This window comes from Crocodylus siamensis, chromosome 2 (genome assembly GCF_052110815.1).
Source record: "Crocodylus siamensis isolate JL-2025a chromosome 2, ASM5211081v1, whole genome shotgun sequence".
Taxonomy (NCBI): Eukaryota; Metazoa; Chordata; order Crocodylia; family Crocodylidae; genus Crocodylus; species Crocodylus siamensis.
Window position 1 is genome coordinate 114858814 of NC_143396.1, and position 17570 is coordinate 114876383.

At 42.0% G+C, this 17570-nt stretch overlaps 1 protein-coding gene across 12 annotated transcripts in view; it reads left to right on the forward strand.

Moving 5' to 3' along the window:
• PRDM5 (PR/SET domain 5) overlaps window positions 1–17570 on the forward strand; it is a 172622-nt gene that overhangs the window by 141261 nt on the left and 13791 nt on the right. For all 12 annotated transcript variants that reach the window (XR_016440802.1, XR_016440801.1, XM_090036622.1 and 9 more), the window contains one exon: window positions 11713–11817. Coding sequence is in view for 10 of the 12 variants with exons in the window: in XM_090036622.1 (XP_089892748.1) it covers window positions 11713–11817 (105 nt within the window). In the remaining 2 variants the exon portion in view is untranslated. The remainder of the gene's footprint in view (window positions 1–11712; window positions 11818–17570) is intronic.

A 17570-nucleotide genomic window follows, 5' to 3' on the forward strand; every position in this document is an offset into this window, starting at 1 on the left:
GTGGGGCCTAGGAGCGGCCGTGATCTCTCTAGCATCCCCTACCGTGCCAAGTAGGCGATCCAACACCCTCTTTCTCGCCCACCACGTCTTGCTGTTATATAGTTTTAGAAGGGAGGCTGCCTCTTGTCGCCTTGGACACGGTGCTAGGATTGTCTGGGCTCCTACTCTGTATAGAGTGACCTGGTGCACCCCAGCCTTATGGGCTATGCGTGCCTCCAGCCTCCCCTTTAGCATGCCCCAAGCCTCGCAGATCTTCCGGATGTTAACCTGCCCATACACTTTCCCCAAAGGCTCTCTCAAAAGGCCTCTGCCCGAATGTTCTCTCGCACCGGGCCTTGTCTCTCAGTCCACGCCCTCTCCGGGGCATCTCTCAGTCCGCACCCTCTCCGGGGCTTCAGTCACATAGACAGTGCCCCACTGGGGCTAGTTTCTCTCAGTATGCGCCCTCTCCTGGGGCTTCAGTCATACAGACAGTGCCCCACTGGGGCCAGTCTCTCAGTATGTGCCCTCTCCTGGGGCTTCTCCGGCTATCGCCCACCCAGGGCCGCCCTGCTCGGGCTTCTCTGAATTGGGGCTCAGGCGGCCTTAGCCTTACCTGGCCCCAGACCCGCCTTCTTGGGCCTATGCCCCCCTGGGCTTTTGCCAGCACCCCCACTGGGGTCTGTTCTGATATTGCCCCCACACGGGGCTGGGGTCAAGACACCCCCAACCGCAGTGCCACCCCAGCGCCAAACTACTGTGCCTTCCCTGGCACCACTCGCTGTGCCCTTACAGGGCACCAGGAACCCCCACCCTACTGGGGAGCTCCCCTGAGCCCTCCTCCTTCCCCTACAGCCTCACCCAGTCCTCCAGTATTACACAATAACAAACAGGGAACATAAATCCATGAGCCAACCAGCTATAAATACAAAATAAGCCTCCTGGCTAGAACATAATTGCTGTGCCACCATGGCTCACCTTCCAAGCCTCCCTGTCAGGGTTCTCTCCACCCCGTACCATGCTGCAGCCACTCGGGCGGTCAGGCTGCTCTTCTCTGCTCTGCGCTGCTGCAGATCTGCTGCTCCTTAGGCTGCCAGAGGGGAACTGCCACTTAAGCTTCAGCCTGGGCTGTTTATAAAGGCCCAGCCCTGCCCCCTTCTGGTCACCTGACCAGTGCAGTTGCCCCAGCAACCGGCACCTGAGCTGCCCTGAAGATTGGCAGCTGTCCTTCTCCCTTCTTAGGAACAGGGCACCTGAGTGCCCCTGTGACAGTGGGAAAAAATGGTTTATCTTTGATGTTACTTTTGGAATAGATTACAGACCTCAAACTCTGTTGGAGTAGCAGGCCAAACTAACACAATGGGCACTTCCACACATGCTGCTATAGTGGTGTTGTTACTGCACCATCATTTAGTACTTCCTCTTGGAAGTACTGAAAGATGGCCCAGTAACAGCTGGTACTGTACCATGTATGCTGTGCAAGGTTATTTTTAGATACTATGTTGCCATAGTGACATGCTATAGCAGGGGAGCATGTTACTACAGTGATGCAGCTATGGTGTCATGGGTTTTGCTCACAGATGCTACGTCACCATAGCACGTTGCTATGTTGACATAGTGTCACGTGTAGATGTGCCCAGTGTGATCAAAAGTGGAGACCCAACCAGGACCACCACTTTCCCAACTACCTCATCAGCTGTAACCAGTTCCCACCAAATTGCCACTGATGTGTTTGCAACCTGGTCACTGCTGATGATTGTGTTCATTTTCTCCTTGTCACCAAATTGTTGACAACATCCTGGCTTTGTGGGATGCATAAAATTGCTTGGTAGGCTGGAGCTAGCCTGTAGGTCAGAAGCTGTCAATCCATAGAATTAGATAGCTAACTGCAAGGTTTAGTTTATAGTTTATTGTGCAAAATTCACCATGAGCAGAAGAGGGCCTGAATATAATATTTTATTATAAGGGCCTGAATATAATAAAAGGCCTGAATATAATAAAGGGCTTAGTCTGTCTGTCTATAACGCTCTTGGAGCACTCTGACTGGTTACTAAAACAACCAATCAGAGTGCTCCAATAGTGTTACAGACACAAGGCGGCAGCGGCATGGCAGAGCACCACCATGACAACAGGGATGGAGCTGGGGGGTAAGGCCAGTGGCGCTGGCCTCGCTCTCCCATCTCTGGCCCTGTTCTCTAGAGTCAGTGGAGTACCACCATGATGGTGGGGATGGAGGGGATGAAGTGGCGAGGGGCAGGGTGAGGCCAGCACCTCTTGCTTCTCTCCCACCCCCTGGCCCTGCTCCTTGAAGGCGGCAACAGCACTGGGTGCTGGCGGAGAGGGATGGAGGGGACAGCAGGGCAAGCTCTCTTCCCCCACCCCACGCTCCCCCCACGCCGATCCTTGGAGGTGGCAGTGGTGCAGGGGTTTAAGGTTAGCAAGCTTCCCACCCCCTGCCCCTTTCCTGCCCGCCATTCTTGATGGTCAATTCAGTAGTCTTCTATATCCTCTCTAGTGTTCTGATTTAGTATTAGTTATCATAGAAGTGCTTTTGGCTTGTCTCTGCATCTCGTCTTTACAAATATTTCCCTTCCACTTATTTATACTATATTCTCTCACATGTATTGACACACACTTATGTTCTTAAACTCCAAAGCCATAGATTGCTTACATTCTAAACAAACATGAATGTGTCAGGTATTTTTTGCATTAGCTAAGCAGAGAAATGTAGAGGGGGAAAAATGTTTAGCACCCTTGTTTAAAAGCCTTATTTTTCATACTCTTGAAAACATTTTCATAATCCTCTACTTGAACAGTTACAAATGAAAATTGTAAAGTTTACTAAATGTAACAATATGATATGCCAAAGGTAAAATTTCAGTCCTGGATAAGGAGGTGAAATCGTCATATACTTTTCCAGTGGGATTAGATGGCAAATCATCCCCACATCAGGAGAGACTTCTGGAAAAATCATTGCAGAGGTTGATTTAGGTCTGGCAGCTGCTAAACAGAGCACAGTCTGGGTGGCCCCAGGTGTCAGATCTAATGCGGGAATAAACAGAGAAGGAAAGAAAGAAGAGCACTCAATATCTTTCAATGGTAAAAAGAGAAGAAAATTCCAGGAACTTAATATTAAAATATCACATAAGTAAGGAGTTACTTTAATAAAGGTTATTTTATCATATTTAAAAAAAAGAGCGGGGGAGAGAAAATAAAACTAACAGTGAACAGGGAATTTGTGGAACTTCTTGATGAAGTGAGCTTACAAACTATATCATCTTGGGGAGATTCTTTATACTTCCTTCTTACAAGTGCAGTTAGTTTTAGGTTCTTTCCAAAGTGCTATAAAATCCATATCATCATGTTTCTTGCTGCAAGGCCCAAAGCTTAATTGTTGAATAAGAAACAACTTATAGCATTTTACTGCCATGTAATTTTGAACATTATTAAATGTGATCATAAACGTGTGCTCAAAAGTAATTATGGTGAATCAGCATTTTCATTTAGTCTTAATACGCTCTCTTATTACATTAAATTCCAGATTGTACCTAGTCATAATGAAAAACAGAGAAGAGAAGGCACTCCCAAGTGCTTTTTCATCACTTCTGTTAAATATTATATATTTATACTTTATAAAATATAACAAGGAGACCTGCTTTGCAGCTTATTTTAAATCTAATTTAATGCCTGCTGACTGTAATGTTCAGGCTTGTATATTTCATGTGTGCTTGTGATTAAATACTGTTTAGTCTTAAAGGTTGGCCCATAAGGGAAAACCTTAAATAAAGTACATGGGTTTTTTAGTAAATATTTTGAAATTAAGAATTGCTATATACAATTTTACATTTGATTCCATTACTTGCATGAGTACTGCAGATGCGATGCTCACATTTCTTTAAGCATGTTTAAAGTGACTTGATATTCAGAGACCTTTCTCCCAGAAGCCAGAATAAGTATAAGTGATGAGCTATAATGAAACTCAATCCATTTATATTTAGATACTTAACTTTTGCTTATGCAAATTTGCAACTTTGGCCTGTATAAATATTTAACTGAGAATATGTCCACTTTGGAGGAACTGTTGCTACTGTATAGAATCATAGAAAATTAGGGTTTGGAAGGGATCGTAAGAGGTCATCTAGTCCAACCCCCTGCTCAAGGGAGGACTATCCCCAACTAGATCATCTCAACCAAAGCTTTGTCTAGCCAGGTCTTACAAACCCCAAGGATGGAGATTGCACAACCTCTCTGGGTAACCTGCTTTACTCTACCCTTCTAGTAAGAAAATTCTTCCTAATAACTAACCTAAGCTTCCCTTGCTGCAACTTGAGACTGTTGCTCCTTGTTCATCTGCCACCACTGAGAACAATCTAGCTTCATTCTTCTTTGAAACCCCCCTTCAGGTAGTTGAAGGCTTCTGTTAAATCCCCTCTGCCTCCTCTTCTCTAGACTAAACTAGCCTAGTTCCCTCAGTCTTTCCTCATAAGTCATGTCCCCAGCTCCCTCACCATTTTTGTTGCCCTCTGCTGGAATCTCCAGTTTATCCACATCCTTTCTGTAGGTGGGGGGCAAAACTGAATACAGTACTCCAGACGTGGCCTCACCAGTACAGAATAGAGGAGAATAATCACTTCCCTTGTCCTGCTGGCAACACTTCTACTGATGCAGTCCAGTATGCCATTAACCTTCTTTGTACTAAGGATACACTGTTGCCTCATATTCAGCTTATTGTCCACTGTAACCCCCAGGTCCTTTTCTGCAAAGCTGCTGCCCAGCCAGTCAGCCCCCTGCCTGTACTGAGGGTGTGTCTCTCACTGCCCATGTCTCACACCACTACTGGCTGCAGCTGAGGTCTCCCCAGAGTGGGGGGTAACCAGGCCCAGGGCTGGGGCTTGGGCATACAGATAAAACATCCCATCCCACCTGGGTGGGGGGCAGCACTAGAGTGCTGAGTGCTGGGACCGGGCACTTGGGGCAGGGTCTGGGTGGTGCAGAGAGAAGCAGGTGTGGGGGGAGGCACTGTGGGCAGGCTAGTTCAGCTCGACCCTTGGGAAGGTGGCAGCTGGAGGACAGTGGGGGCCAGGTGGGAAGTGGGAGCTGCCCAAGGGCTCCGCAGACTCAGACGTGGTGGGCATGTGGGTGCCAAGTGGTACTCAAGGTGGGGCCCAGCCCACACAGTTCCACAGGGATAGGCCACAGCCACCCTGCCTGCAAGATGACTGCTCAGGGCATGACACTGGGCTCAGGGGGCTCCCAGCACTGGGCTCAACCTCCCAGCACACCAGGCCTGGAACCAGGAGTGGGGCAGAGTTGCCCCTGGTGCAAGGGCCCAGCTGTGATACCCAGCTGCAGGAGCCCCCAGGGCCCCAGGAACAACCACATGGGGCGGCGCTTGGGGCCAAGTCAGCTGAGAGTCTTCAGCACAGCGGCCCTCCTCAGTGCCTGTCCAGGCCCCGGCCTCACCCACTTGCAGCTCCCCTCAAGGGGCCAGGCCAGGCTGGAGGGTGCAGCCTGGGGACAAGCAGAAAGCAGACTACATCATTGCCTGTGTTCTCCTGACTCTGCCCCCGTTGCCTGCCATGATGCTGGGACCTGTGGCTGCTTCAGACAGCCCAGAGTAACAATTTCAAATAATTTTTTTAAAACAATTTCCTTGCACAGCTTCTGGCACACCAAGGAAAATGTCTCCACATGCCACTAATTGGCACACATGCCAGGGGTTGCCTATGTTTGGTCTACACTGAAATGGGAATGCACCTTGGTCAGGACCATCTACAAACACATCTACCCATGTGCACATGTGCATGCTCAAAACCCAGAGCTGCACAACATAGACTATGCTAGTGTCACTGTTTTCATATTTGCAGCCTGCCTGTGGGAATGAATGGGCAGTATGTGCTTACTAATGGTCCAGACCCTTAAGGCTAAGACCTTAAGGCTTCATTACAATGTATAATAAAATAACTTCTGAAATTCCACCTTGTGGTTTTACCAGTAAGTTCAAGGGGAACAGGTTCAAGTCATGAACGATGTAAGTGCCTAACCAACTTCCCCACTGCAGCATTGCCTCCAAAATTAAAGCTGTTCAAAAAGACAAACAAACAAACCAGGGCATATTAGTTAAATAATAATCTGTCAAAAAGATACTAATTACAAAAATTGTTGTCTTTCTAAAATCCAAATGTATGGATTATGGAAAAACTGGATTTTTCTCACTGTGAATAAACATGAGTTTTTGCAAAGGAAGAAATACACTCTATATTTGCACAGGAATTTAAGTGGACATCTATTATAAGCAGACTAAGTAAGCAAGTATGAACAGTCTTATGTAGTTATACCAGGACCAAGCATCAGAGTAGTATAAGTTTTTCCGAACCACTCCCCTTTTGCTTCAAGACTTGCATTCTTTGTATCTACATTGATCTAAATTATATGACTCTGTGCAGTTTAACTGCTCAAGACTTAAAAAGGAGGAAGCTTTCTTCTTCTTGTGTACATTTGGCTTTAATCATGGCTGGTATCGTGTATGTCCATTTTGCACTCACTTGGCACACTCTTAAATGTTTACACAGGGCGCCAGGAGAGTCTTTTCTTCCCTTGCCTATCTTCACTTCACACAAACAGGGGCAAGTATTTGTGAGAGTGGCATACTTAGGAGCATTCGGTTGGCTCTCTGAAGCCAATTAGAATATAGTTGTACTGACACATTTGCAAATCTTATCCTAAAATTAATCATTCTAATGTGTACATGATTAGCAAGCTTAATCTGTGGTCTGTCAGAGAAAAAAAATGAAAGGGGACAACTACTCAGAGGTCAGTGTAATCAGAATTCATTGCATTGGTGTTTTATTGGGACATAATTTGGTTTAAGTAAGAGGATATCATTCTAGCCAGTGTGGTATGATCATATTGCATATGTGACTTGTGCTTTCCACCTTGTGAATGATGCTGATTCTTGTCTTAATCTACATTTTAAAAAAATATGTTAACTTGGGTAAAAAAACCCTTATCCTAGCAGCTTTTCCTGCATCTACTGGAGAGCTTATATTCATAGTTTTGTGAAAGAGTTTTAATTTAGGTTATCTGGAGACAGAAACAGCAACTATGCTTTACTGGTGTGATTAGTTGCACAGTGTTTAAGATCCCTAATAATCAGTTTTAGCTAAATAACATAATAGGTGTCAGCCACATATTTTCACCATCGAAGTGCACAGAGCAAGCAACCATATGTGGTAATGCTAAGTTAGTATGCAACATAGCATTAAGTGTCTCTTAATGAAGGCTTTAACATCCACAGCAGTTTGCATTTTATTATTTTCCAAATTTGAGCATTTTCATCTGTCATGGTTTTAAGAGACTATAGCCAGGTTATACTCACGGGTTACTATGGCTAACACTGCCATAATAGAGGTACTGAGGTGTTTTAGGTATCTGTGCATAATGGGTTGTATATTTTGAACATTAATCTCAGCATCAAAACACTTTTGCAGTTATGTGGAATCCAGGGTCATGATTCACGAATTCAAAGACAATGAAGAAATTGTATGTTTGATAACAGTAACCTTGGTACACTGGCCCATGAGCTTCATCATTTCAGATGCCCAATTTCTCTTTGTTCTGTCCAATCTTTATGGCCAAGATTTTGGCTGCTGAAACCCAGTTTTTGAAAGTGCAGAGGCCCAGTGTTGTTTCTTTTGTACAGCTGATCAGCACATCTTTTACTACTAGGAGGATTTGTCCTGTATACCACATTGATTTGTCCTGTATACCAACTTGATTTCTCTCAACTTATGTATGTCTAGTTAGGTATGAAGTAACATTGCTTTTTAAATGCAGAATTCATTGCTTGGATTGAAATGAACTATGTTGTTCTTCATTATTCTGATCTTTATTTAGAAAATTTAGTATTTCTGTCTATGTACTACATCTGGAATCCTACTGGCAGGTTATTCCACCAGGACACAGAATCTTTGCCTTCATAAACACAAAGGATAGGATACTTGCCTCCACTAAGGTTACTTTGTAAAGCGCTACTCTAAATGGAAGTTGAAGATTCTCTCAGAATAGTATTTAAATCAATGGCATTGCTGAATGCTGAAGTATTAAGATTTGTCTGATAAAGATGAGGCAGGATCAAACTCCATATGAATACTCTTTGTCTTTTCTGTACATACTAAAGCAGGGGTTCAACAGCACCTATCCTGAAGGAATGAGTCCTTCTGACTCATCCTTGTATGCTAGTATATCTCTCAAAATAAAGCAATGCAATAAGTTTATGATTTGTTAAACAAAACTACAAAACAGTCTCTTCATTGGTAGCCAAAAATAGTAATTATATATTCTCCATTCTGAAAAATATCTAGGCATAAACATTATTTGGAACTCTACAGACACTTATATGATTATAGCATTAGTAGTTTCAAATTCCCTTTAGGCACGTGGGCCAGGTACAGACATTACACGACAGTCATACATGTAACAGAACAGAAGTTTGGTGCAGAAAATCAGTCTATACCCATAACAGAACAGAAGTTCAGCACAGAGACTAATTTAAAAATGGTGGAACCCAATCTAAGATTTACCCCCTGTAACAGGGAGCCAGCGACTCCTGTTCTACAGATTAAGCAGGCTTGTCAGGAGGGCCTCTGTGAAAGCAAACAGAGAAGATAAGACCCACCAGCTCGAGAATGGGCAGCTTGGGGAGGGAAAGGTGACCAATCCTCTCTCACTGAGATATATTGATGCCTGGGGCTGGTGAGTCACCAGACACGGACACTAATAAGTAATACAAGCAGGATCAGAGAGGTACCAGAGGGAAAGAGTGCCTGGGAGAGCGTAGCGAGAGGCACAAAGACGAGAGGGAGCTCCACAGAGAAGTGGAGCCCTCATGCTGAGGGAGAGAGTGAGAGAGAGAGGACTCATAGAGAAATCCCATTAGGGAATCAGACTCTTGGGAACTGGGCAGACAGGAGCCCAGAAGAAGGTTTACCTGAGAAAGCTTTGCTTTCTTAGTGTCAGACTTGTGTGTTGGTGATTGCCCAGACTAGGCTACTTAAGCTAAAGCAGCAGCAAACTTTTGTTAGGACTTGTGTACCTAGGGCAGGTGTGTTTATTTAAGGCATTAGTGAGACTTCAGTTGGTTTGACCTGCAGTTTGGGAGGGACTGGCAGGGATGAGAGGGGGTCCCAGCAGTGCCTAAAGAGGGCAGAGGCAGGGCTTAAGAGCCAGGAGCCCTAAGAGGGGCAGAGACCAGGGGCAGAGATGAGAGCCCAAGATGGCAAGACCAGGGCTGGAGCCCACAAGCCAGGATCCATATAGTGGGCCTGGGCTAGAAGGCCCAGAGAGAAAAGGGACAGAGGCCGAGAAGACCAAAGCTCCGATAGAAGAGTGACTGAATGACGCCACCTCTGTGGTATGGGTACAGCTGTAGAGGAGATCAGAGGCTTTGAATAGTCACCAAGGCTATCAGTGCCTTCAGGGACTAGGAATGTAGCCCTTAATGCCCCTGGGACTGGGTTAGCCAGGAGTGACAGATACATAGGCAGGATAAGTGGTCCCCCAGAGTCCTGGGGAGCCTTTTAATGACTACTTTCTTCCAAGAGACATCAAAGCCATAGCAGGAAAAAGGAGAACAAAGAAGCCAGGAACAGGTTAAGCAGGAAGCCAAGGGTCACTGGGGGGGATACTACTACACGTCATGCCCCATCCTGCTGCACCCTCCTCTCCCCTCACCAAAGGGCGAATTTGTGTTCTGTTTGCTACAAATCTAAACTACGCTGCTTACAGAAAACCACGTAACTTAGACCAATTCTGTCTCAAGCTTTTTGAATGTCTGTACCTAGCCATGAAGAAACTTATAATCAGGGTTACTTATTCTTCTGGACTCCATTTTCTTTTACATAGTTGTACTTAGTCCTAAAGTTCAATTGTAAGTTTCTAAATAAAAGCCATGTGTTGTATCAATATACATTTACTTCTGTGTTCTTACTGGAGGGAAAATGTGTCCATTCAAATCTATGCATTATTTCTGGATAGGAAAGTAGTTGTGGGTATGGGGGAATGGGGTATGCAAACTACAAGCTATTGATATTCAAAGACAGTTCAAAACTATATGATAAATGACAAAATTGTGGGGAATTTAACTTTTTTTCTTTTCTTTTTTTTAAAAAGTTTTTCCAGTTTTCGTTGATTATGTTCAAATAATCTCTATTTCCTAAATAACCAATAGAGAGAAGGCAGGTTAGTGTGACATTGGCATCTTATAGACTAACTCATTATTCTTGTAACTACCAATAATACTATATGAATTTGAGGAGTTCATTTGTTTTCAAGCTCTCACAGAATTCCTGTCATTCGTTCTTCTAGTACAATGAATCTTGAACACTGGTAATTCAAGTTAGACTACCTTCACTTTCCAGCAATAACGCATTCAGCTACTTAGGGTTAAACTCTGGCTCTGTTAAAGTCTATGGAAAAACGGCTATTGACTTCAAAGGAACCAAATTTTTACCCTTAATCTTTAAATCTAAAGATCAACTCCATTACAGTAGATAGAAATAACTCCTCCAGAACTGTATCACTTGTATAACAGAATGGAGAGTCAGGTTCAGAAAGGGTCCTTGGTCATGCTTAAGTTTTTTGATTGCTGTAGAAACATTTGGAAACCTGAATAGTATTTGATTTACTTTTATACTACTTACACAGCCATTTGTATAACTCACAACTTCAAGTGACTCCCTACTGCTGGCTCAAGTGGAATTCATATAGATTTCTTGCCTAGTAATTCTTAAAGTTTATTTACTTTGGTTTTGTTTTTGTCTGGAGAAAAATAAATCCATAAATTTGGACTAAAACAATATGAAATCTTGAGCCAAAACAGAAACTAGTATGAAAAGGAAATAAATTCTATAAGTGGAGTTTGAAAGATGTGTGGTATATTTTTAGCGTTTAATATGATTGTTGGCAGAATGAGAAATGCCACAAGGATAACTTTAATTCCTTCAGTCACAGGTTTGTTTTCTTTGGGGGGGGGGGTTTAGGGGGAGAGGGGGGTTGTAATTGCTATAACTTGAAGAGGGATTGCATCTTACATAATGTCCTATCTTACTTTAAGAGTTTATGAAGGACTTTGATCAAGAAATTCTGTGTATGGGTGGTTCTCTGTGAAGATCACCTTTTACTTATTTACTCCAGCTAGGTGATCTTAAAAATCATACAACATCTGAGCTACAGTAGTCACTAGCTGATAATTCTGATAAAAATGCATATGGCTTGGTAGCTTTTGAGATCTTGCAATGAATATACCATTAACCTTCTGTCACCAACTTTTAAGATGTGCTTTCTCCCCTACCATATCCTCTAAAAACCTGGTCCCACAGCCTTAAAGGCCTTCCTTGCCTTCATGTTTAAAGCTTTTAGAGGTGGGTGTGGAAAATGTGTTGGAAATTTATTTTTGTACCTTTCGCATTATGAAAAACAGACCCTTACAATTGCTGGGTTGGAAGGACTGAAACAGAAAATTAATTCATAAGTGGGTGCTGAAGTGGAAACTGTCAAGCCACAGCTTTCCCAGCTTTCACTTAATCATTTTTAAACCCACTTGCTGTTGTTTTCACTGACTGCAGTCCCTTAGAGGGAATATAAAACTTGCACCATCCAGCATGGAATTCCACTCGCTTAATGACTTGTGCTCTGTGTTGACTCACTTTCACTCCCTGTTGTCATTGTATACAGGAAAAACCATACCAGTGCTCGGAGTGCAACAAGGCCTTCAGTCAGAAGCGGGGCCTTGATGAGCACATGAGGACCCACACTGGGGAAAAGCCATTCCAGTGCGATGTGAGTTGGGCTTCCCTTTCCCTTCTTGAATCCGGTCCAGAAGTCAGACTTTATTTTCCATGAGAGTGCTGGCCTGCGTGTATTTTCGCTTTACAGTTGCAAGTCACGCCATAAACTTCCACAGTTTTATGATCTTTGATGGCTTAACTAATGAAATATTGCTCAGGTAACGTTATGTGCCCTCTTTTGTTGCCAAGAGCATCACCCCACACATTGATTTTATGGTTTATATCCCTCAAGGGTTGTTTGCACTATTCTTAATGCAATTTGGACATTGCTTGGTACAAATTCATGACAGTTCAAGATTGTTCTTGTGTTCATGCATAAGTATATGACAGGTTAATGGCAGGACATTAGCCTAGACAAAAATATCATTTGCCTTTATTAGATGGAACCTGAATCTCCATAATATAAGTTAACTCATTCAGTGGTTGTTAGTTTGCTGAACAGCTTGAGTATACATTCAGAATTTCTAGTTTCTGCTAATGAAAACTTGAGTTAAGGCTGATCTCCCATTAGGAAATGGTTACATTGCTGAATAAGGGCAAAAACACTTCTGAAACTTGCATGCCTTGGGAAATGGGTAGCAGTGTTGTTGTAGCTGTGATTATCCAGGAGAAGCAAGAGAGGGGAAACAAGATTTGTGAGATGAGGTAATATCTTGTAGTAGGACTATTTATATAGTTACAAGACATAAATGACAAGCTTCTGGGCTTCAAGCACCTTTCATCAGTTCTGGGAAAGTGGTAGTCACAGTTTGAACCTAATACAAGTTAGAACAAGGATCCTTTCCTTAAAGCAATGGGATCCCCTAAGGTGGTGCATGGACCCCAGGTTAAGGAGGATTTGCGGTATGTAGGCCCCATCTGCACATTACTCTTAAGGCATGATTAACCAGTTAATCATGCCTTAAGTTTTGACCTACCAAATGATTGTGAAATGGCAGGAGGTGTGATCATGTGGATTGCACATCAGATCCTATCATGCCTTTACCTGAATCTCCAGAGAAGCCCATGGAAAATAAGAAAATGATTCATGTAAGTCTTAACCCACAACTGGTCCACATTTTCCTGAGGTGAAGATATATATTTATGCTATTTTTTACCTTGATTTGGCTTGATTTGGTAAACATTGCCCCTTTGGGAAGGAAGCTCAAAGCAGAGCCAGCATATGTGACTTTCTGGGGCTTGTGAACTTGGGAGACTGTATTTTGGTCTGGCTCAAGTTGATATTCTGAAAGCCAAAATCCTCAAAGAAGTGTGTGGAAAATAGAACAGTCATGATGTTTATTGGTCAATGTGAAACCTCAATGTTATCTTATTAAATAGACAAAAATATAAGTGAGCCAAATGTGTTAAGAATTAATCATTTTCCAAACATCACAGTTTGACTCAAACCTGCTTTTGAGTGAGGTGTGCAGCAAAAGGAGGCTATTTAATTATTTTGAAATCTTACATTAAAAATGCCCAGGTATGTTCTCAAATGGAAACAGGCAAAGTGACAGCATGGATTGAGTTTATGAACTCAAAAGTTTTTCATGGACAGACAAAATGACCATTAACTGCAACATCAGAAATGGTACAGATATCTAGTCTTTCAGGCAGGCTCATCTGCAATATCCTGTCAGAGCACTCCCAGCCTGGCACTAAATAATGCTTTGACTTCCTTAATTCAGAGTCATTTTCAATTAATTCTATAGCTCTCAGATTCCTGTCCCTTTTCTCAATTTTCAGTCAGTTTGCAATGCCAGTGTGATCTCCCCATGATGCTTCAGGCTAGTCATCATTTTCATAGATTTATAGATGTTAGGGGCTGGAAGGGACCTCATGAGATCATTAGGTCCAGATCCCCTGCACTTGGGCACGAAAGACTGCTCGGGCCAGATGACCCAAACAAGGTAAGCGTCCAGATGTTTTTTGAAGATTTTTAGAGTAGGTGCTTGTTACCACCTCTGGGGACAGTTTGTTCCAGACCCTGGACACTCAAACCATTTGTAACTGTATGCTTAGACTTCACACACCATTATAGATAAATCTATATCTATCTGGAGACCCTTTGTGTAGAGGTATTTTTTTGCTTTTTCCTTCAGGCTAGTGGTAAACGCTGAATGCAGTAAATCAGTTCTGTCCAACTGCTTCCTATATTTACCGTATTAATCAGATGGAATTGTCTCTTTTCTAGCTAAATATTTTAAATGAATTATTTAAAACTATATAACATATTCAAAAATTAACGTTTCTAGGAAGATTTTTACAAATGCATCTCCTTTCTTCTAATGTAGGATTTTTTTTTATTTTTTCAAAACAATAGAAAGCATGTAATGTACATTCTCAGTAATAAATTGCTACCTTGTTCTACTCCTCATTGCTTCTCTCTTATGAGCTCCAAACTTGTGAAGTCTGCTCACTTTTCTCAGGGCTAACCCATACAACAGTTTGCATATTATAGCAATTTGTACAGTATTCAGCTACCCAGTTGCCTGTAACTGTCTGCTCCCCAGTTCAGAGATGAAAAGCATGAAATGTTTGCCTTCTATGATTAGTCTTCTTTTGGATTAGTCCCATCTGAGAATATAAAAATGAAGGATTTTGAGTGGTTGGAAGGCCAGACAGCAGAACTAGAAGGTTGTAGAGGCAGATAGCATAGCCAGGTTTAAATAGGGAGTAGACAAATTCACGGATGATAAATCCACTAGTAGGTATTAAGCAATCTGGGATGTATTCTCTGGCATCTCTAAACCAATAACGGTGGAAGCCAGAGAATGTAATGAACAGGGGATAGATCACTCTAGACATATAACCTATTCAGTGCTCTCCCTCTAAGGTATCCATTAGCACTACCTCTGGAGGGAGGATATTGAGGTAGATGGACCATTGGTCTGTCCCAGTATGGTATTTCTTATGATCTTAGTGTACTGTATCACATCTCAGGAAGTAGCAGATGCTTTTGAGGACATTGCAAGAAACCAAGTGTAGAATAAGTAGTAATACAGTAATCAGCCCATGGGAAGTTTCTTCCTAACTCCCTTTCATTATTGATTCATTTTATTCACTGATGCATGTGTGTTTTATGGCTTATTTTTATACCATTTTAGGTTTCATTATCCCAATAAGCTTTTGGTTTGAGTGATAGCTTTTGGAAGTGAGTTCTACCAGTTAATTATGTATTATATCAATGATTTCCCTTCATCACTTTCTCATTTACTGGAAAAATGTCCACTTTTTCTTGTTAAAGGGAGTAAATAGTAGCATATGAATTTGCCCTAGCTGCAGTATTCACCATTTTGTATCCATCTATTTTGCCCTCTTAACTTTGAAGTTATGTGAAAGACTAATCCAATAGGGCTACAATGATCTCAGTGATCAGGCCAGTGAAGAATCTGTTGGAGGTGTGGTGGGTGCTCTTTCTTTAAGTGATAATAATATTTTTACATTTAAGCACATATTGTGAGGTACAAAAAGATCTTACAAATTAATTATTTTTCTGATAAACAGCTGTAAAGACCAGTCAGTCCACTTAAAATATCCCTTTAATTCAAGGTGTTAGACTTCCCTGTTAATACTAAAGAACTTAGCATTTAACATCAGGAAATGTCTTTTAGTGCCAAAGACTTAAGGAAGCTCAGGTTTTGCCTGTTCAAGGAAAGCATTTTATAAGCTTATGAAAATGCTGCACTTGCCCCACAAAAGAAATAATTGATACACCTGCACTTTGAAAAATGTTTCTTGGGTGTGAATATTATTGGCCTTCCGGAATCAGAAATAAAAACAGCAACTTCTCCTTTATTTCTCTCCAGACCACATGTGATGGGCATCAAAATAATGAGTTTTGCTAAGTCAGAAAATAATCTGCGCACTTCTTTTGATTTGTATGCTATATTTATTTTGATATCTGCTTGGCTTTTACTTATAATCTAAAGTATCGTCGGAATTTGTTATTTTAAAGGCTTCAAACTCTTGGGAATAAAATTTCAAAGCTTCATCCTAGACAGCTGTCATTAATGTTAGTGGAAATCAGATATCTGTGCTCTAAATTTTAGCATATCATCTACATAAAAGAGTAGACTAAACTGAAAAAGAAAATATGTTTCTGTCAGTCTTTCAAATGATATTTGTCTTTTGAAGATCTTCCTGTTTTTATTAAAAAAAAAAAAAAAAAAAAGCTAAAAAGCCTATGACCTGTAGCTGCCTTATAGATAGCAGATAATTCTCCAGAATGGCATTCCTGGTTTATTTCCAGTAAAGCATAATCACTTCACACTGTGCTTTCAGTTGACCCTAAACATGCCTTCATGTGTCAAGTGTCCCCACCTCCACACTAAATCAAAACTTTAAACATTATAAGGAAACTGACTAAAAGTCCAGATGAATAGAAACAGGAGTGTTTGTGATCAGTGAAATGTCATGGGTAAGTTATAAAATTAACATAAAAAGCAAACTCTTTAAAAAAATATTTACAGTTACCTAGAATACATAAAAACAAGATTCATATGTAAGTAATAGTCACTTTCTTGCATATTTTAAGTTCCTTCTCAGAACAACAAAACAATTACAGCCTTGAAAGCAAAGCCAGTGGCACATAATGCTAAATTCAATCATTCTGTGGCCATTGAAAATGAAATAATATATACCAAAACTACCAGGAACCTTTTAATTTCAAAGTATAGTGGGATTATTTTGGAGTTTGTCCTGATTCAGCAACATGTGAGAAGCAATACAGCCCTATTGAAAGAACGTAGGATTCAAGATACAGATTCTATTTCCAACTGTCACTAGATAAACTAGTCACTTGTCATCCTTTACCTCAGTTTTCCCTAGTCTTAAAATGACAATAATGATAGAGAAGTGCAAATGACTCTTCTTTGTAAAGTGCCTTTAGAACTATTGATAAATTGTGTGATAAAAAAGTGACATTGTTTATTATGGTTAGATAATTACCTGGTTAAGTGTTTTGCTGCTTTCAGAACGTAAATCAAAGTTTTATCAACCCAGCTCAGGAGACTTTTCCATAAACATTTCAAGGTACTTTTACACTGCAGAACAACTTTACAACCAATGAGTCTTAGGCCATCTACAGACATTTAGTTTCTCTGGGGCAGTCCCACAGTGTCACCCAGGCTGGACTCTTCTACCCTAGCAGAGCAGGGAGCAGAACATGTGTCGGGTTGAGCAGGGAGTAGAACATCACAATCCCACATTGTTCTGCAAGGAGACACAAGTTGACCCTGCCAAATAGGGTCTGGGTCAGCCAAACAGCATTGCCTGTGTACTTCTGTCATCTGTCTCCACAGTGAAGTCCCATGTGAACATCTCTGTTCCAGATGTCTTCAAGGCAGCCACCCAGAGTTCCATATCCATCTTTACCAAGAAAGCACTGTGCTGCCTAGGAGGCCTTGAGAGCGGGTGCTACATATGCACATTCTGCATTGCCATGCTCCATCCCCTTTTTATGGGTATACTGCTAAAAAAATTCTGTGAACTCAAGGTTTGAAGGGCATGTCCATATGGATTGCGCGTTTCTTAAGTAACTTCCCTTGAGGAACAACACTAGTAACTAACAGCTCTCAAGCTGTCACTGCTGCTCAGTTGAAATGCATCAGGAATTACTGTAGCGGAAGTTACCTTTGACACAGGTCTTTTGAGCATTGCTCAAAATGTGGGGCACACCCCGTGGGGAGGTGCAAAGGTTCCAGGGGGGGCGTATGTGAATCACAGCTGCTGACTGTCACTGATTCCCTTTGTTGGCAACAAGGA